Source organism: Girardinichthys multiradiatus, chromosome X (genome assembly GCF_021462225.1).
Source record: "Girardinichthys multiradiatus isolate DD_20200921_A chromosome X, DD_fGirMul_XY1, whole genome shotgun sequence".
NCBI lineage: Eukaryota > Metazoa > Chordata > Actinopteri > Cyprinodontiformes > Goodeidae > Girardinichthys > Girardinichthys multiradiatus.
In genome coordinates this window covers 5,374,995-5,396,737 of record NC_061817.1, presented here as the reverse complement: position 1 = coordinate 5,396,737, position 21,743 = coordinate 5,374,995, and the positions used below count along the sequence as shown (strand labels likewise).

Sequence of the window (21,743 nt, the reverse complement as noted above, 5' to 3'; positions counted from 1 at the left end):
CTGATCTGTGTTCATCTGATGCTTCAGACAGCTGTCTTTTGTTTTTCTTATTAACAGTCTGCTTTCAACATCATATGGACCTGGCTTACTGTAGTTTAAGCCCAACACAACTTGGGATTCATTTGGCTGTTCCTTTGCAGAAATTACCTTAAATAAACATCCTCAATATATGTTTTAGGTAGAGGGGAGAAGGTTTTTATTTCAACAGTCGCCATGCAGAATTTATAATATTTCTCCAGCTTCCACCATAAATCTGTATTGGACGAGGACTCCGACTGGTGGCTCTCACTACTTTCTGTTGACACGTAAAGCTTATTGTGGTGATACAAGATATTTGTGGCTGCATGTTGGCCATTTGGGGGGTTATCATCAAATCTCCAGCCTTCTCAGTGCCTTTAAAACTGTTCGATATGTGGACATTAACGGACTGCTGAAGTCCATGCACCTGACCAATATGTTCTCGATATTCATCGTGTGATAGCCTGACACTTGAAATATATCCTACCAGTTTTTGTGCCCTGACAGTCCTTTGCAACAGCGAGGATGTTAATGTGATACAAATTGTGTGTCTCTAAAGAAAACCCAACATATTGGGCTGCTGCCTTCATTGACTGAGCTTGTAGGAGTTTAGGAATCATGACATTTACATTCAGCAACAGACCAGTTCTCTCAGACTAATTGCTGGATCATTTGAATGGTTTGACCTGTGCAGATATTTCACCTAAAAATCTTTTTCCAAATAAGAATTTAAAATGCGTACATTTGTTTTCAGCTCCATTCACTCTGATACCAATAAATGAAATCAGCTGCCTTCAGAAGTCTCCTCATTAGTAGATCGTCTGGACATGTGTAATAAAGTGATCTGGGTCAATACTTTGCTGGAGCACCTTTCACTTCAGGTTCGGCTGGTGGTCTGCTGGGTTTGATTACCAGCTTTCTACAGTTTTGTCCATTCTTTTAGCAAAACAGCTTAAGTTCAGACTGGACGGAGAGCATCAGAACATCAAGTTTCAAGTCTTTTTCAGCGACTGTCCCTGCTGATGAAGCGTCAACACAAGTATACTGCCACCACCATGCATTACTGTGGGATGGTGAGTTCAGGGTAAGACGCAGGGTTAGCTTTCCTAATTGCATAGCGGTTTCTAAAGTTCAAGTTAGATCTCTTCTGATCAGATCACCTTCTTTCACGTTTAACGAGGCAAAGAGGACATAAAACTTAATTCTTTTCCCCAGTCTTCACAAAGACCAGATGTGTGGAGTTGTTTTTCACGGATTGGCTGACCTTTGAAGGCTCCTGGTTACACTGGATTTTATTTAGGGGCATCAGAGTAGCGGCGCTAAATCTACACGCGCACAACTTTTTAGATTTATTTTTTTTTTTCTTGTAAACGCGTTTTAAGTGACGCCACGGGTTCCTTTCGCCTAATGATGTGTTGGTCTGGCCCATAAAATCTTAAATACATTAATGTTTATGGTTGTGTCATGACAAAATGTTGAAAAGTTTAAAGGGTGTCAATACTTTTACTCGCTGTACATGATCTGGTCATAAATGATTACAGCGAATAACGCTGCACAGTTTTTCCTCTAAGGTTGCACCGATAAGTCTCTCGATGCTGCTGAAGGCGGTCCAATCAGATTGAGGCTCTCTGGAGGATGCCGTAAAGGCTGAAGCTGCTGCGTCAGGTGCGTGATTCAGCTCCTGGAAGCGGCTCTTGTCCTCCTCAGAAGAGATGGAGCGCCTATCGTTCTAAGACTTTTTGAAGCAGGCGAGCAGCTCGGACGCGGAGGATCTCAGTATGATGTCCTCTTTCTACCACCCAACCAAGGAGGCGGAGATGGCGGCCACGACGGAGCCGCTCTGCCTGGAACGAGGTGAGGCTCCGAGGCGTGTGTCCTTCATCGGACAGAAAGCGTCAGCTCTAACATAAACCTTTATTTTTATATGATTGTTTCTAATTGTACTCCATCAATCCCCTCCTAGATCCATGTCCGCCTTCACGCTGCTGTCAGAAGTCATGCACTTCAGGACGAACTCATATTTCATTATAGGCCTTCACCAGATCCACTTACTACGTCTGATCATTTTTCTCCTTGATTAACCTCTCTTTTCATTTGGTCACCAAGAGCTCAGGATCATTTTACAGTCACTTACAGAGGGGTCCTCTGAAATCCTGTTCTTTTTTGGGGGCGTGGTTGCATTTGCTACCAGTAATAGGCCTTTACAGTAAAATATACACCTCTACAATGAAAATGGAAATGCGTAATAAATGCAGAATTACGATGTTGAAAATGTATTAACGTGTACTCTCTAAAATATGGTTATTTTCTAACGCCAGAAGTCAGGATAATTTTAATAATTTACAAATCAACCCAAGGGCAATAAACAGATTTCCCTTGAGCAGTGTTTGGTGGAGACGTATCTCACCAGAAGGACATTATTACCATCTGGATCAGAATGGGCAAATATCAGATCAAGTAAATCAACCATGGTCAAAAATAGTTCCTCTACTCTCTCCTGTCAGTCACAGCTCTCATATAAACACTCTGCCCCCGATTCAAACCTTCTTGTAAGAAGCTCTGAAAACGTATCAGTTAGAAAGGTTAAATCATAGAAATGCTTGTTAAAGCTCAAATCGAAACGATGTATCTTGTTAACATAGTTTTTATTTTCATGGCATTCCAAATGGTAAAAATGTTCACAAGTGGAAGTAAACAAAGGTGTGACATATCTTTTGCTTTCAAGTGGCTACTTATTGGAGGTCAGATATTTTCTCTGCTCCTCAGATGGCACGAATTTCTATGAATTATGTTTGCAGATAACATTGTGATATATATTGAGAGGAGGAAACATTTGGGAGAGATCCTGGAAAGGATATGAGGAATAGATAACAGGTTCCTGAGAGGGAAACGGGTGGAAAAGTGAAGCTGGAAAGAGTAGAGGTACTGAACGTGAATGTGTTTACAGTCAGTGAAGAAGAGGATGCAGGCAGGGTGAACTGGAGATGGGAGATTTGATTTGTGTTAGAAGATTGAAGCAAATGTTTTCCTATATGGTTGAGAGATGTGCTGTGATATGATGTGACACCAACAAAGAAGGGGAGGGTCCTGGGCTGAAGATGTTCCAATTTTGTTTCCCGGGGTGGTTCCAAGACGAACAGGATTAAAAATGTCTGTATGAGTGGGACTGGAACATAAAGTTCTTCTAATTTTTATTGGCTTTTCAAAAAACATACTATTAAACACCTGACCAGTAGAGGGTTATGTAAATGCTGCCTCCTGCCATGGCAGTAATGGTTCTGCATGTGAACAAGAGTGACCAGAAGATTTAATGATCTACTCTCCAGCTTTGTGTCATCTCAGTCTGATCCTGGCCAGAAAAACACTCTGCCACTGTATGTAGTGCCAAGTCATCAGCAAGAACTCAACGTGTTTGACTTAGACAAAGTGGGCATGTTGATGAGGCTGTTCCCACCATCTGATCACACAATCCTCTTGACAGCCAAAGAGGATTGTTCTATACCACTATTCCACACAGACCACACATAATAGGAACCAGCAAGAATTGCAAAATTTTAGTGTTCAGGAGGATTCAAGGAATTTAGCAAGTTTTCTGGTCCAATTTGTGACACCTTAAGATTCAGTTGTGACACAAGCAGGATAGATAAAATAAGTCGTGAGATTCGGCTTGATTCACTCACATATTGCCAAGAATTCGCTACGATTTACAAGAATCTGTTAAGAATTATGCGCAAACATTAGAAATCAGTGAACAATTTTCTGAATGCATCTGAGAATCAGGTATGAATAAATTGGAATTTCTTAATATTCTTGACAATTTGCTGGATTTTCAATCAGGATATAATAAAAAGGCCCTCACCACTGCATCTACAGACTGGCAACTTTGTCCATTCTTCTTGGTAAAACATCTTAAGTTCAGTTCCAAAATGGATATTTAACGAGGAGCAGTTGTAGTTCTGGCCTTGGAACTGGAGTATCAACACCAGCTGCTGATAGCTAGAAGAAGACTGCTTCTTGGCAATTCGTATTATTTGTTGTCTGTGTGGAATTAGGGGCATTAGAGTGAAGAGGAAAATGACTTGGCATGCAGAACCGGTAAATGACCGCATGAGAGAGGAGTCTCTTGGAGCATCGCAGATAGGTTCTTATTAAAAGGAGTTGCTTCAGATTTGTTACAGGAAATGAGGAGTGTCTTTTTTCCTGAAATCCAAACTGATAATTACCTTCAAGGAACCATGTCTGTGTTTGGTTTGTCCTTGCCTGCTAGCCAATTGCAACCAGCTATTATTGGTTTCAACCTTTTTCATTAGATCACATTTCTTCTTGTTTATTTACAGTTTTTAAAATTATAGATAAGAATGTATAAGTTTAACAGTGAATGGACCCTTTATTGTTCATTATGGTAACAAGTAAGACAGAGGAGCAGGATATAAGAAAGGAGATGTCGTGACTGAGTGAACCTTCCCTGACAACCAGCTCCTGTGTGTTACCGGTAACCCAGGTTTGTGTTTCAGATGTGTGCAGGGTAATCGAGCTGCTGGACCGGCTGCAGAGAACCGGGGAGTTGCCTCCACCCAAACTGCAAGCCCTACAGAGAGTCCTGCAGAGCAAATTCTGTGCTGCCATCAGGGAGGTATGCATGATGAGTGTCTCAAAGCAGGCTCAAATGTCAAGGATGCTACCGCCTCATTGGTTTCACCTTTCTGTCATATGGTTTGACCTTGAAACCTTTCTACATTTTGTCTTAGTACAACTACAAACTCCAATGCATTTCTGAGGGAATTTAAATTAAAATTGGAGGAAAGGAATACAAAGCTTAAAAAATTATCATGCAAAATCTTTCATACATGTGGTATTTTAGCTCATGCTAACTCCAGCTAGCTGCAATCCATGTGAGAGACCCACCGTTTACAGGTTTGCACAGTTTTGCATCCTTGGCAACCAATATCATGTTATGTTCTAGGTTTATCTTGTTCTTCATTTTACTTGTGAGGAACTTTCCATGTTATTCTATATGAAAGGGTTTGGTTTTATGGCTTTGAATGTAAATGTGGTCCACATTATCTGTTTTATTTGCCTTTATTTTGCTTTTTATGACAGAATGCATGATATTGTTATGTTTAGAACCTAGTTTATCAAACACTGTATGTGCATCCATTTATGTTTAATTTGGAGTGCTGGAAAATTTTCTGGAGATTCAAAGATAACCTGGGATGCTCTAAAATGAAGGAATAAATATCTGCACCAAAAAGAGACTTTGGGCTGCTACTTGTAAGCTGTGAAACTTTAAAAGCTACATTTTAAGCAGTTTGAAATGTAAATTTGTATGTCCTCCTCAGAAGAGATGCAGGCGAGCAATTATACAGTAATAGTACAACATCACAGCATTTTTCAAAGTCAGTCCAAGGTTTTCATTTTGGTTTGCCAACCTGAGATTATTAATGACCCCATGTGGTTCTCCATGTGAAACATCTCTGGGGCTGCCACTGGGCTGAAAAGGAGACCCTTAGTGCTTGGTTGACTTTGGGAATTCATAAAGCAGCTGACAGGTACCGGGTAGCCAGGAGGACTGTGGCTTCGGTGGTTGTGGAAGCAAGAACTAGGACATGGGAGGAATTCTGTTGGCCTTAAGGAAGTTCAGAAAACACTTGCAGTGTTCATGAACAGGATCTCCAGGTGTAGTGGTGGAGAGCAGGGAGTCTAGTTTGGGAACCTCAAGATCTTATCTTTGTTTTTTGCAGATGATGTGGTTCTGTTGGCTTCTTCAGACCATGACCTCCTGCGTGCACTAGAGCGTTTTGATGCTGCGTGTGAAGCTGGATGGGAGTCAGCTCGACCAGAAAAGGGTGAACTACTCCCTCTGGGTTAGGGGTCAGTCTCTGCCTCAAGAGAAGCAGATTATGTATATTGGTGTCTTTTTCACAAGCGATGGTAGGATGGAACATGAGATAGACAGACGGATTGAGGCTTCGTTTGCTGTAATGCGTGCGCTGTTGCAGTGAAGACAGAGCTCAGCCAAAAAGCAAAGCTCTCAATTTACTGGTCCGTCTAACCCTTACCTATGGTCATGAGATATAGATCATGACCAAAAGAACAGGATCCCAGATACAAGCGGCCTAAATGAGTTCCTCCAGAGGGCGGCCTAATTCACCTGTAGAGATGGGGTGAGGAGCACCGTCATCCAGGGAGGAGCTCAAATTAGAGCTGCTGCTTCTTTGCAAGAGGTCAGCTGAAGAGGTTCAGGCATCTAATCAGGATGCCTCCTTGGCGCCTCCCATTGAAGGTTTTCTGGGCAGACCCAGAACTTGTTGGAGGGGCAATGTATCCTGTCATGCCTGGGAACACCTTGGGATCCCCCAGAATCAGCTGGAGGATGGCGCTGAGGAGATGTCTGAGGTTCCCTTCTGGACTTGTTGCCCCTGATCTTTGATAAGTGGAAGACGATGGGTGGACGGAAGCCTAAAGGGGTCAGTGACACAATGCTGGCTTTCCTTAGATAATATTTTTTTCTTACCAAACTTGACTGCAGTGTTGTGTAACTCAGATTTTATTGGAGTGTAAGTAATTGACTTTAAATTTGCCTTGATTGGATTAAATTGAGTTTGTATTTCTGTATACACTGCCTGGCCAAAAAAAAAAGTCGCCACATGGATTTAATTAAGCAAATAGGTACGAACCTCCCATTGGATAATTACTGCATGGGCGATTATGTTTCTAGCTTGGAATACGTTATTTAACCCCAACTGGTGAATTGAGTTGCTTCTCATTTCTTTAACAACCATATTGAAAGACACATCCCGTGGTTGTGGAAAAGATGTCAGTCTGTTTCAGAAGGGTCAAATCATTGGCATGCATCAAGCAGAGAAAACATCTAAGGAGATTACAGAAACTACCAAAATTGGGTTAAGAACTGTCTAACACATTATTAAAAACTGGAAGGATAGTGGGGACGCATCGTCTTTGAGGAAGGAATGTGGCCGGAAAAATATCCTGAATGATCGTGATCGGCAATCCATTAAATGTTTGATGAAATCAAATCAAAGAAAAAAAACAGTAGAACTCCGGGCTGTGTTTAATAGTGAAAGTAAGAGCATTTCCACATGCATAATGCGAAGGGAACTCAAGGGATTGGGACTGAACAGTTGTGTAGCCTTAAGAAAACCACTAATCAGTGAGGCTAACTAGGAAAAAAAGACTTCAATTTACTAGGGAGCAAAGAGATTGGACTCTGGAGCAATGTAAGAAGTTCATATCGTCTGATGAGTCCAGATTTACCCTGTTCCAGAGTGATGGGTGCATCAGGGTAAGAAGAGGCAGGTGAAGTGATGCACCCATGATGCATTGTGCCTACTGTACAAGCCTGTGGGGGCAGGGCTATGATCTGGGGTTGCTGCAGTTGGTCTGGTCAGGGTTCAGCAACAGTATGTGTTCAAAGAATGAGGTCAGCTGACTACCTGAATATACTGAATGACCAGGTTATTCCATCAATGGATTATTTCTTCCCTGATGGCACGGGCATATTCCAAGATGACAATGCCAGGATTTATTGGGCTCAAATTGTGAAAGAGTGGTTCAGGGAGCATGAGATATCATTCTCACACATGGATTGGCCACCACAGAGTCCAGACCTTAACCCCGTTGAGAATCTTTGGGATCTGCTGGAGAAGGCTTTGCTCAGTGGTCAGACTCTACCATCATCAATGCAAGATCTTGGTGGTGACTTTTTTTTTTGGCCAGGCAGTGTAAAAACTGGCTGTATTTGTTTTGCAAATTGCTGAAGATGACATTTGTTGTGAATTGGCATTGTAAATAAACAGAATTTTTTTTCTTCCTCTTCCACTTTACAATTGTGTGCTACTTTGTGTTGGTTTGTCACATAAAGTCCCAACAAAATAGATTGGAGTTTGCAGCTGTTACGGGGCAAAATGAAAAGGATTAAAGGAGTGTAAACTTGTGCAAGACACATTTTGGTGTCCTTCACCAAATGTTTTTCTCATTTTCTATTGTGTTTCAGGTATATGAGCAACTTTATGACACTCTGGATATTGTTGGAGGCCCAGAGGTCCGTGCACAAGCAACAGCCAAGGTATTGTAAACAAAGACCCAGTTCGTTTATTCATCACTTGGGAATAACACAGATAGCTGTAGTCATCCACTCGAGGCAGAGACTCAGCCCTGGAGGGAGGGAGCATTGCACCTTTTTACCTTTTGACTTGAAAGCATGTAGCCAACACTAGTAATGTTCACCTCTTTTATCAGCCATTCATCACACACTGATCACACTTCTAGCCACAGCAATTATCTTCCATCCATGGAAGACACTCATCTATGGATGGAAGACTTATACTGATTTTAGGCTCAGTAGCATTTAGGCCGTGCCTCTTTTCCATTCACAGTTCCACTCTGCTCTTCCTTACTCTACTCTGTACTGAACCTGTTCTGTTTCCATTGACACACTGATGGCTGGAGTTATGGCTTGATGGTGTGTTCCATTTGTACTGGGAAGTCGGAATTTCCGATCTATAAGTAGGAAATTTCAAATGGAATGCCCCCAAAAATTGGGGAAACACGACCATACACGACTTCCGCAATCAAGATGGATGCTAATCACATCAACAGTTCTTTAATATTAATGTAAAATTAAGTTAAATTAATTAAGAAGACATGTTTCAAAGCTGTTTATATGCACAAAATACCGCGCAGAACAGTTTTATTGTCATTGTTGTCACAGTGGCAATGTACGAGCAGTGAAGAATATGAGTGTCCATGTTTTTTCCGACTTTTAGACAAGCGGGAAACTGGAACGCTACCACCTCGGAAATTACGTCACACTGACTTCCAAGTTCCAAGGTAAATGGAATGCAGCATGAAGCCCCACCTCCAGCTGGCAGCGTCGTTTACCATTAATGTTTTATGGTTCTGTGTTAGGCTTTTCCTATTGTTTTATTGGTGTAGAGGTTCTGGAGAGGCAGAGTTATATTCTGCACCATGAGTTAAGTGTGTATTCTGTTTAGTGACCTCCACTGTTTGTTCTGTGCATACAACAACAAAAAAATGCCTTATAGTGGTTCTACTTTGATCAGCAGCTGAAGTCCTTGACAAGTGTAGGTGTGATTTCACTCATTCTCACCCACATGGTTTGCCACAATATTTTAGTCATCTCTCTTCAGTTTTTTTTTTTACTTTCCCATTGGAGCACTGTGTTGTGCTGTAAAATCTGTGGCTTGTAACTCTCTCCACTACTTACGCTTTCTCATGCCGCTGACATACGGCTAACCACACTCATAGCCAATCAGTGAACAGCAGACTGTTCCTTCCCTGCTCAGCCCCGATGGGACCTGCAAACGAGCAGGTACCAAGAAAGCCAGTACCGGGCCAGAAAGGTATAGTGGAGCTTGTTGAGGTAGGAAAACTCTACTGGCCGTACATTACTCCTCACCTCTCCCCGACTCTTTTAATTTGACACCCCAAAGGACAATCCTCAGTCAGAGATCAGTTGTACGTTTCCACAAGTTTATTAAAACCAATCTGAATTCAGAGAGGGAGACACACACTTACACTGATACCAGGAAACGTCTGTGTGTTGTCTCACTGGGGCACGGTGCGCCACATTACATTTTATACCCCACGCTGCTATGCAGTACACATACACAATAATTCTGTCTGTGGATGTCTCCCCAGCAACAGTATCAAAGAAACAGAGATACATTTCATCATTTAATTAAAGAATTGTTTCCCACACGTCTTCAGGAATCTTCAGTGAGAGGAGTACCATGCCTCCCTAATACACTGCCGGCTTCTCACGATACAGACAGAAAACACCTGCAAGCTTTAACCTTGAATAATAAACACTCATTGTGTGACCACATTAGAAGCTACTGTTTAAGGATTTTTCTAACTCTCAAAAGCATAACTAAAAACTCCTCGTACTCGTACTCGTCGACTTCTGCTTATCCGGGACCGGGTCGCGGGGGCAGCAGACTCAGCAGAGACGCCCAGACGTCCCTCTCTCCAGACACCTCCGCCAGTTCCTCCAGGGAGAGCCCATGGCGTTCCCAGGCCAGCCGAGAGACATAGTCCCTCCAGCGTGTCCTGGGCCGTCCCCTGGGCCTCCTCCCGGTGGGACGTGCCTGAAACACCTCCCGAGGAAGGCGTCCGGGAGGCATCCGGTATAGATGCCCGAGCCACCTCAACTGGCTCCTCTCGATGTGGAGGAGCAGCGGCTCTACTCCGAGCCCCTCCCTGATGGCCGAGCTCCTCATCCTATCTCTAAGGGAGTGCCCGGCCACCCTACGGAGGAAGCTCATTTCAGCCGCTTGTATCCAGGATCTCGTTCTTTCGGTCATGACCCAAAGTTCATGGCCATAGGTGAGGGTAGGAACGTAGACCGACCGGTAAATTGAGAGCTTTGCTTTTCGGCTCAACTCTCTCTTCACCACAACAGACCGGCACAGTGCCCCCATTACTGTGGCAGCCGCACCAATCCGTCTGTCGATCTCCCGCTCCATTCTTCCCTCACTTGTGAACAAGACCCCGAGATACTTAAACTCCTCCACTTGAGGCAGGAACTCCCCTCCAACCTGAAGAGGACAAGCCACCCTTTTCCGGTCGAGTACCATGGCCTCGGACTTGGAGGAGCTGATCCTCATCCCAGCCGCTTCACACTCGACTGCGAACCACCACAGCGCATGCTGTAGGTCTTGGCTAGAGGGGGCCAGCAGGACCACGTCATCTGCAAAAAGAAGAGACGAAATCCACTGGTCTCAAACCAGACCCCCTCCGGCCCTTGGCTGCGTCTAGAAATCCTGTCCATAAAAGTTATGAACAGGACCGGTGACAAAGGGCAGCCCTGCCGGAGTCCAACATGCACTGGGAACAGGTCCAACTTAGTGCCGGCAATGCGGACCAAACTCCTGCTCCGCTCGTACAGGGACCGGATGGCCCCTCCTGAAGCCGAGGTTCGACTATCGGTCGGACTTTCCTCTCCAATACCCTGGCGTAGGCCTTACCAGGGAGGCTGAGGAGTGTGATCCCCCTGTAGTTGGAACACACCCTCCGGTCACCCTTCTTATGAAGGGTGACCACCACCCCAGTCTGCCAGTCCAGAGGCACTGTCCCTGTCCGCCACACAATGTTGAAGAGGCATGTCAACCATGACAGCCCCACAACATCAAGAGACTTGAAGTACTCAGGGCGGATCTCATCCACCCCCGAAGCCTTGCCACCGCGGAGCTTTTTAACCACCTCGGTGACTTCAGCCTGGGTGATGAAAGAGTCCAACCCCGAGTCCCCAGCCTCTGCCACAGCCCGGGCCGCAGCACGCTTGGCCTCAGGGTACCCGTCAGCCGCCTCAGGAGTCCCACAAGCCAACCACAGCCGATAGGACTCCTTCTTCAGCTTAACAGCATCCCTTACTGCTGGTGTCCACCACCGGGTTCGGGGATTGCCGCCGCGACAGGCACCGCAGAACTTACGGCCGCAGCTACGGGCAGCAGCATCGACAATAGATGTGGAGAACATGGTCCACTCGGACTCTATGTCTCCAACATCCCCACGATCTGGTCGAAGCTCTCCCGGAGGTGGGAGTTGAATACATCCCTGGCCGAGGGCTCCGCCAGGCGTTCCCAGCAGACCCTCACTATGCACTTGGGCCTGCCAAGTCTGTCCGGCTTTCTCCTCCTCCAGCGGATCCAACTGACCACCAGGTGATGATCAGTGGACAGCTCAGGCCCTCTCTTCACCCGAGTGTCCAAAACATGCGGCCGAAGGTCTGATGATACGACAACAAAGTCGATCATCGACCTCCTGCCTAGGGTGTCCTGGTGCCAAGTGCACTGATGGACACCCTTATGTTTGAACATGGTGTTCGTTATGGACAATCCGTGACTAGCACAGAAGTCCAATAACAAAACACCACTCGGATTCAGATCGGGGATGCCATTCCTCCCGATCACGCCTCTCCAGGTGTCACTGTCGTTCCCCACGTGGGCGTTGAAGTCCCCCAGCAGAATAATGGAGTCCCCGGAAGGGGCACTATCCAGCAACCCCGACAGGGACGCCAAGAAGGCCAGGTACTCTGCACTACCACTCGGCCCGTAGGCTGAAATGATAGTCAGAGACCTCTCCCCAACCCGAAGGCGCAGGGATACGACCCTCTCATCCACTGGGGTAAACCCCAACACGAGACGGCTGAGCTGGGGGGCAACAAGCAAACCCACACCAGCCCGCCGCCTCTCCCCGTGGGCCACTCCAGAGTAGAAGAGAGTCCAACCCCTCTCAAGGAGATGGGTTCCAGAGCCCACGCTGTGCGTGGAGGCGAGCCCGACTATTTCTAGTCGATATCTCTCGACCTCCCGCACAAGCTCAGGCTCCTTCCCCCCCAGCGAGGGGACATTCCACGTCCCTAGAGCCAGCCTAAGCATCCGGGGATCGGGCCGCTGAGGTCTCCACCTTCGTCCGCCACCCAATCCTCTTTGCACCGGTCCCTCACGGTTCCCCCCTGCAGGTGGTGGGCCCACTCCTAATAATAATAATCAATCTATAAGCAGCAAATCCCAAATATATCTTAGCTTTAGCTACTAATGATAAGGCATTTATATTTCCACAATTGCCCCTTTTGATCTCCACCAGGAGATCACTCCACATAGGGTGCAGCCAGCTCCACCCCCTGAAGTCCGTCCGTCAAAGCACACATCTGATAAGTAGGAGGTTTAGATTCAGCACTCCCCTTCTCAATTGTGGCAGTGATGAAGCGAACCATCAGAGCCCTGATGCATGGTACACAACAACAACCACAGGTAACAATAATGGCAACAAAAATAGCTATAGAAATCATTGACATGACTAAACCTTTCCATTTTCCAAACATATCAGTGAACTATTGCTCCAATGCATTGTCAATCCCTGAATGCTCGTGCATATTTTTACTCAGAGTTACTGTAATTAAGCATGCCTGGAACCGACAATGCAATGGAACTCGCTGAAATTGAATCATCCTGTGAACTTTAATTAAGACTTTCAGAGAGAAGATAAAAATGAATCAAAGCAATATCAATATACACCTCTTACTCCAGAGGGGACAGAAGGATTCTTTTACATTAACTATACTTTAGACCCTGCTGCCTCTGCCTCACCTTTTGCCTGAGGACTATTGCATTTCCTGCTTCTGTAGTCTCAGGGTGCTTAAAACCTTCTGATCCTCAGCAGGGATGTCTTGACCCCTTCTAAGTGGAGGATGTCTTCTCAGTCCTATTAATTAATTGCATTTCTTCATTAAAAACAAACAATGCCTGGGTTCAATCACTACAATCCTTATGGCCCCTGAACAGTAAGCACAACAATAGATGAATATAATAAAAGAGTAAAAATGCAAATATAACTTTTGTTAAGTAAAAACCATAAATTGAAAATGTTATTTTATTTTATTTTTTTGTTTTCTCTCGTCCTTTCGTCCTCCGGGTGGCGCAGTCTTGCTGTTCGTTGGTCCCTTATACAGGTGACATCTTGTGCGCTGGTGTCTGTTGGCCTTCTTTCTTCAACAACTAAGGTAGACTGCCTAGTTGTCTGACACAGCTGAGGGGATTATTCTGCCCCTTGTGATGAAGCTGTGTGTGCCTCGGCGCACTGGCTCCAATGAAACCACGTGTCTCCTTTGCCCTTCAGCCTCACTGCGTGGGATGTCCTCTCTGTCACCTGGTACGGTCCTGTGAACCTTGGCTCCACCCACTTTTGCTTGATGACCTTTAACCACACCCACTCGACCTGCGGTGTTGTTGGCTCTCCTGTAGATCTCACAGATCCCAAAACCTTGTTGTAGGGTTCCACCACCGTCTGTAGCTGAGAAAAATAGACTTTGTGTGACAGATTCTGTATATCACCTGTAGATGTCAGAACTGCTCCTCGTTGTCCCGGAAAACTCCTTCCGGTTTCTAGCTCGTATGGAGTGTATCCTGTGGTTGAGTTCACTGAACACCTGTGTTTCAGCTCCAAACTGGACTCCACCTGTTGCAGCTCCTGGTTCTTAAAATGGGTTCCATTGTCAGTCCTTATCTTTTCAGGAAACCCGTGTCTGGGAATGTAATGGTTAATGAGACATTTAACCACAGTTTTGCTATCTTCCTTTTTGCTGGCCATGCTTCTGGCCATCCAGTGAAAGCATCCACACACACAAGCAGATATCAGAAACCTCTTACTGACTGCACCATGTCTGTATAGTCAATAATTATTTCCTTTCCTGGCCTTGTGATTAAAGGAAATTTTCCCTGCAACGGTGTCAAAGTTTTCTTTGGGTTGAATTGTCCACACACTCTACAGCATTTCACAAAGTGTTTCACCATGTCTGTCATAAAAGGATGCCTCCACTCCTTCAGATTCTCCAGCATCTGTTTAATTCCAACGTATCCTACTCCATGTGCCTGAGAAAAAAGTTCCTGTTTAAGTCCAGGAGGGAACACCATCCTACCTTCACACAAAGATGTGGAAAAAACTGATCTTGGCAATATCCCCATGTTACTTTATTCTGACATTCTGGCGCAGGGTCCAACCCCTGCGACAATCCAGCAAAAGGTTTAAACAAGAATGTTCTAGTAACCAAGATCACATTACATAGAACCAAAGAAATTAATTCTAACATAACTATGTGTCTCTATGAATTTAACGAAAGCAACATAAATACAATCCAGATGTTTTTAACCAACTCATTTCCATTAACAACAAAACACAAACTTCAGTCGTTGTACAGTTCATCAATATTTCACTTAGAAATTAGTCACATATCATCCTGATTTGTCTTGTATGAAGATAAATATTAGATTAATGGAAATCTAATGTAATATTGACGCATACACTACAAATTTAATCGAATAAATAATTCCTGTCAAGTATGAAATCATAACTCTGATTCTTCATCAAAAATATATTCCTTACTTTTGGCATATCTTGAACTGTCAGTTAGCTTAATGGCACCAGGGAAAACTTTCAATCTAATAAATCACCAATGATTCTGTATGCAAAACTAATTCTTCAAATTAGTTTAAACTATTTCATTAACCTTTTAATAGTAAAACACATAAATCTAAATGTCATGCTACATCCTTAATTATTATACAAAAAACATGTTTTCAAGGCAACAATCACTACAAGCATTTTGATTCTATTGTCTCATAAACAGTGTTAAAACTCAAGAAGGGAGGTGCTGAGCGTTACCATGACAGCAAAGGCATGAACAAACCTGGTAGGTGGGCGGAGTCAGGCAGAACTAACCTCTGATGGGCAGCCTATGGGCAGGACCCACAGTTTCTTCATTCCAACCCATCTTAGTGAACCTTAAACTGCAAAACTGTTAACATGCACCTACCTCAGAAACAAGCTGCTTCTTAACTCTCCTGAAAACTCAAAGTTTAATCAATCTGGGATTTAGAAACATTATTCTAAACATGGATTATTGTTTCATGCAACATATAAACAAACATTCAGTCCAACAAAACAAAGACAAAACATCAAAGACAGACAAATTACCAAATTTGAAGCTTCAAGAATTCAAAACATTTTTAACAATCTCTTTTCAGAATAGGTTTTCCCAGCCATATCTTTTAATGCTATAATTGATCAATTTTGTTATGACAATCTTCAGGATCCTTTTTAAGATGAGTGCACATAATCCAAAGAGATCTCAAAATATTTAGAAGCACAGCAACAGTTTTCTCTTAAATGAATCCAAATTTACTGATGCAGAAACCTTTTGTCAATTCTTTGTACTGTAACTTTGTAATAATAATAACTACAATCCTGAGAGTTATTGTTATAATTCTCTTTTTGTTTTGCTCAATTTGATCGCAGCTGCATTCAAGAATTTCTCTGCTCAGGTTAAATGCAAAGAAGTATTTTAAGCCGGCGTTGACATTTTTATGGTATACCCAAACTAAACAAAAATTGAAGCGTTTGACTTAATCAGAAATTAAGATAAGAAACTTGACTCCAAACGGGACTTTTTCCACATAGTGTTTCAAAGGGAAGACACACATAATTTTCCTTAATTTGGCTATTTAAATTTTGAGAGTTGGGGAGAAAATTATTACTAGAACCCCTCTTTAATAATCCAAATGCTGATAAATGTTCCAATATTTTATGATTTAATAATCTGAAATTACCTTGTGTACCTTTGTACTCCTAGTTATTCTTTTAATCTTTAAACCCTAAGAAATCAAACAAGGAGCCTTTATTTATTTTATTTTCCTAAAATGAAGGATTTTACTTGTCTTTATTCCGTTATAAAAATCCTAACCTTGGTTCCAAAACAAAACTCTTCAACCCCTATCTGTGTTCCCCAGAGTAGAAATTTTGAGTATTATTGCATTTCAAAGCCACCAAATGACTGGAACTCATCATTGGCTTAGATCTATTTTAATAGGTAATCAGTCTACCTTTAAGTAAGTATTATAATTTTATGGACCCAAAATCTATGGCTTACGGGCTTCAGGAGTCCAGGAACCACAGGTTGAGTATTGCTGCATTGAACAATGATGTTAGCTTTCTTAAAAGATTGGCTAAATATCCCCAGACCTGTTAGTGTATGATTTCTGCTTGCACAATAATCAGATTTAAAAATCACTTGTTCACAGCTCCTAATTTACCTCAGATCATATTTGCTCCTAACCCAGTTCATAAGAAGCTTCAGACAAACATTATGCTAAAAAGCCAAAAACAAAAAATACAGATCTGTTTTAAAATAAAGAAAAAGCATGCTTAAAAAATTTGGTACTGTGGTGGGAAATAACTCCACAGTTCTGAACGCCTTTTCTATGCAGTCTTTTAGGAAACATGAGATTAGTTTAATTTTGTGTGGTACCACTGTCCAATCAGAATCTCTCACCTTCAAAAATAACCCAATTTTTTCATTCTCATTTTAAAGGTTTGTTTTACCAAAGGAAATGTGTTTAACAAAACCAATTACTCTCAAAAGTTTTAAAAGTTTTAGCTGGTGATATCTTAGAAAACAACTAGTGTTTTAATATTTCTGTGCAGCACAGAACTGATTAGGTTTCCTTTCCTTCTCCAAAGGGAAAGAACCTGCAGAACCAAGCCTTTCATAGTTTTTGTCAGGATCTGATATAAGGTACAGTGTAAATCAACACGCTGCATGAATCAGAAGAGGGAAGGAAAAATTAATATAACCTCTTCCCAGCAGCTGCTGTGAAAAACAATGAATTTGTACTTTCCACAAGCGTCAGTTAGCACCTGCGGACAAAAACTGCACCAAACTGTAAATACTGTGTCAGAGACTGTATGAAGACCATCTACAGTAGAACTAAGCCTGTTTTAATGAGTTCTCTACCCATTAGATTTATGGGATACAAACTCTGACAACAGAAACTAATACCTGAAGGAGAATACCATCAGGTGTTATGCATGCGCTGGGTTTTAAAAATGCTCCTTCATGAGATCTGTCCTGAGAATAACATAGAAACACATGGTTACTGCTGAGTTTTGGAGATGTTGTAACTTCCTCTGCTTTTAATAACTTTTAATAACTAGAATAATTGACCCTGAATATTCCACGACAAAAGAGAACTTGCTTCTCTAAAAGAATTAACTGGAAAGTATCAAATGAGCTAAGTTATCACCCATTTGAAGATACTTTTCTAACCCTAAAATAATATTTTAACCCGCTATATCTGTCCACGTCAAGCAAGCGTCACATGAGCAGCAGTTAATAAGCGTTCTTCGTTGCAGAAAATAGGAAAAGATTGATGCAAATGTGTGTGTGTTTGTACGTTACCCCCATCAGTTTCTTAATCGCTCCAGAGTCAGACTGTCATGGCACACAGTCCTCTATCAGTCCAAAAAACAACCCAGGCCCTTCCCGGGTCTGTTGGTGAGACATTCAATCCTTCTTTGTCCACTTTAACTTCTCCAGGAGGGAGAAAGAAGAAACTTTGCTCCGGCCTGTTTCTCTTCTGCCCGCATAAGATGTGTTTTCAATATAAATCCAGTGTATCGCTCTTCTGGCTCTGCAGCAGCATGGATCGTTGTCCATCTCAGTGGGTTTGGGGCCAGACTTCTTCTGAGTTTCGTTCTGGTGGAAACTCACACTGTGATTTGCAGCAGCAGGCAGACAGGCAGGCAGGCTCCCTCTCTTTCAGGCCATGCTGGAGAAGCGTCTCTGGTGGAGTAGCCATGAGAACGGCAGGTTTCTAAAGTCCAGACTCAAAAACGCAGAAGTTGCACTCAAATCCCATACATGTGTGTATGTGTGTGTGTGTGTGAGAGAGGCAGATGAAAAAGTTTAGTATAGGTTCAGATTTTGCACACAGAAATATTATCAGTCAGTCAGTTGTCCACCATAACATGCACTATACTCCTTTCTTTTCCAACTGATCGCAATATTTAAGACAAACGAAACTTCCTGCAGGAAAGTTTTAACTCTTTAACACCTTAATTGATGCACTCTGCTTTTTAATCTTTTTCTTATGTTTCTTATTTTTCTCATCTCCATCCATCAACTGTTTTACTTGAAACTCTTTAAACTATTTAACTTATTTACCCTAAAACTTCCACTCTGTGAAAAACCAAACTTATCTTCCCAAATTAAAGCATATTTAACACAATCGCGCAGAGGGCCTTAAACCCTTCCACTCAGCGGGACTTTTTCAGTCTCTCCTGGTCCGACCGCTGTGATGCCAAACCCGGTTTGACACCTAGGAATCCGTTGACTCCCTGGAATTCCTTTTACTTAATCTTATTATTACAGTTTCACCATTTAAGTATCTCAACTGTCTTCCCTCACCTGCCAGTTCAGGTTCTCGGGGTCCTATCCCTGGCCACTTTGAGGTGTCCCAATCCCTCGGGGAGGCTTTTACGAACCCCAGCCTAAATACCCCAGTCCTCGTCAGGACCGAGTTTGGATTGCCAAATCCGGAACTTATTTACTTCAACACCGTCACCATTTAAGTATCTTCAGTGAAAAGTATGTTACAACCTCAACATTCAAGTATCTCGGCTAAAATTTATCTTGTGTCAATCAACAAATATTTTTACGCAATATATAATTTCTTTACCGTAATCCATTATTTCAACCAACAAATATTTTACCCAAAACTGATCAAGACTGTAAATTTAAGAGAAGACAGATATCTATTCCACAACACCACCTACACTATTAGCAGGCAAAAGGAGAATAAATATAGATCTCCTTACCTTTTATTTTGGGTCGACCCTGTGGTGTTGTAGAACGACATCCGCCTCGTAGTCAATTAATTATCCTTTAGTTAGAGCCAAATCTGGGTCACGGCACCAATTGTTGAGGTAGGAAAACTTTACTGGCCGTCAGTTAATTCTTACATTACTCCTTACCTCTCCCCGACTCTTTTAATTTGACACTCCAAAGGACAATCCTCAGTCAGAGATCAGTTGTACGTTTCCACAAGTTTATTAAAACCATTCTGAATTCAGAGAGGGAGACACACACTTACACTGGTACCTGGAAACGTCTGTGTGTTGTCTCACTGGGGGTGCGCCACATTACATTTTATACCCCACGCTGCTATGCAGTACACATACACAATAATTCTGTCTGTGGATGTCTCCCCAGCAACAGTATCAAAGAAACAGAGATACATTTCATCATTTAATTAAAGAATTGTTTCCCACACGTCTTCAGGAATCTTCAGTGAGAGGAGTACCATGCCTCCCTAATACACTGCCGGCTTCTCACGATACAGACAGAAAACACCTGCAAGCTTTAACCTTGAATAATAAACACTCATTGTGTGACCACATTAGAAGCTACTAATGATAAGGCATTTATATTTCCACAAGCTGGCCAAAGTAGAGCCCATAGAACAGGTTCAATATTGTCCAACTGCTGCTTCTGGTGATAGTTAATCTAAACAGAACTCTGACCTGTGTTCTGACTTCCTACCTTCTCAGGCCACAGTGGCAGCCTTCGCAGCCAGTGAGGGTCACGCCCACCCGAGGGTGGTGGAGTTGCCCAAAACAGAAGAGGGCCTGGGCTTTAACATCATGGGAGGGAAAGAGCAGAACTCCCCCATTTACATCTCCAGAGTCATCCCTGGAGGGGTGGCTGATCGCCAAGGAGGGCTGAAGAGAGGAGATCAGCTGCTGTCTGTCAACGGAGTGGTAAGATCTCCAGTCCAGAGACTGGACCGTTTAATCAATGCACAACCAGGTTGAACTGAAGAGATGATGAATGAGCCACCATAATGACTGGTTAGAAAAGCACATTCCTGTCAGTCATGGGGTGCAACACTTGTGTGGTGTCTGTGCAGAGCGTGGAGGCAGAGCAACATGAAAAGGCTGTGGAGCTACTGAAAGCCGCCCAGGGGTCAGTTAAGCTGGTGGTCCGCTACACTCCCAAGGTCCTAGAGGAAATGGAGGCCCGCTTTGAGAAAATGAGGAGTGCCCGAAGACGACAGCAGCACAACAGCTACTCGTGAGACACTCCTTGTTAGTCTGCACTTCAAAAATATTATTACTCTATGCAATGCTGCATTGAGAGTTGTCTCTCACAATGTAAGTCAAAATGCAGTAGAACTGTAGGAAAAGGCTTGTTTGTTAGGAGAAAAGCAGCACAACCACATAGCTTCTGGAACAATGTCCTTTGGACAGATGAAAGCAAAGCACAGATATTTGGCCATAATGTACTGCACCAAACGCAGCAGGACAGCACAAGTGGTTTATATCAGTTCTCAAGCACGTTGGCGGAGGGCTGATGGTTTAGGCTTGAAAGATATGTTCCCTTTTTAACCATTAAAATCTAATTTGTAGATGCTGATCATGTTGATAGCAGACTCAGAAATGGGTATTATTCCAAGCTTATGTTGCATAGTTCTCCACAGTCTTTGCTGGAAAGTTTTTTTTACCAAACTGATTCTTTTCTTCTAAGTCTCTGCGTCTCTAATTTTTCAGTTCTCTGGAGTCCAGGGGCTAACTAATCCAATACCTCTTCCCATCTCATCATTCGACCTTCCTGACTCTTGAGAGGACCTACCGGGAATGGGAAAAAATAACCAAAGTAGCCTGATACCTGAAGCAAACAATGAAGATTAGGATGCTCTCCCTTTCCTCGTTCCTTATCTTTATACAGATGCTGAGTAGGTTTGTTGTAAGAACATGGCTGTAATGTTATTATTCTATAGGGAAAACATCTCTGTGTCCTGTCACTTTAGAGACTATCTTTAGTGTGTAGCTTAAAGCCAATTTTACTATGCTTTCCTTGTTTTAGGTTAAAGTGTGCTCATCAGCAGTGTTCCCAGTCTGCTATAGGCCTCGTTGGCAGAGGAAACGCCTTTAGCCTCGTCCATTTGTCCATCAGAGGTCTTAGCTACAGAGCTAACTGTACATTCTCATGGTTGGGTGTCAAATAATGCCTGGGTATTTTGTTTTTGTTTATCTGTGTTTACAGGTGTTGGCATATTCTCTCATGAAATAAATCTAAAGTGCAAGCCTGCTTCGTGTTGAGTCACTGTAGCATTCCCAACTAACTGGTTGTTGTTGGAATTGTCCTAGCTGATTCTGAATTAGCTCAAAGTACTCTTGTGCGACAGAGAGCCGGAACATTTTTGGACAAGGATGTTAAGATTAAAAATGTCTTTTTGTGACTTAAACCTGGCAGCCAAACATTCAATTCAATCGAGTTTATTTATGTAGCGCCAATTTATAAAACATCTTAAGGCTCTTAATCCAATCATGCAGACAGATTCCAAGTC

General features: G+C 43.0%; 1 protein-coding gene across 1 annotated transcript; it reads left to right on the top strand.

Annotated features, from left to right (window-relative positions):
• The first annotated feature begins 1,593 nt into the window (after positions 1-1,593).
• On the top strand, positions 1,594-21,484 carry LOC124862858 (protein lin-7 homolog B). The gene is made up of 6 exons (XM_047357037.1): positions 1,594-1,872; positions 4,533-4,651; positions 8,033-8,104; positions 19,945-20,154; positions 20,304-20,467; positions 20,944-21,484. The coding sequence occupies exons 1-6, from the start codon at positions 1,797-1,799 to the stop codon at positions 20,963-20,965; spliced, it is 663 nt and encodes a 220-aa protein (XP_047212993.1). The 5' UTR covers positions 1,594-1,796; the 3' UTR covers positions 20,966-21,484.
• Positions 21,485-21,743: the final 259 nt, after the last annotated feature.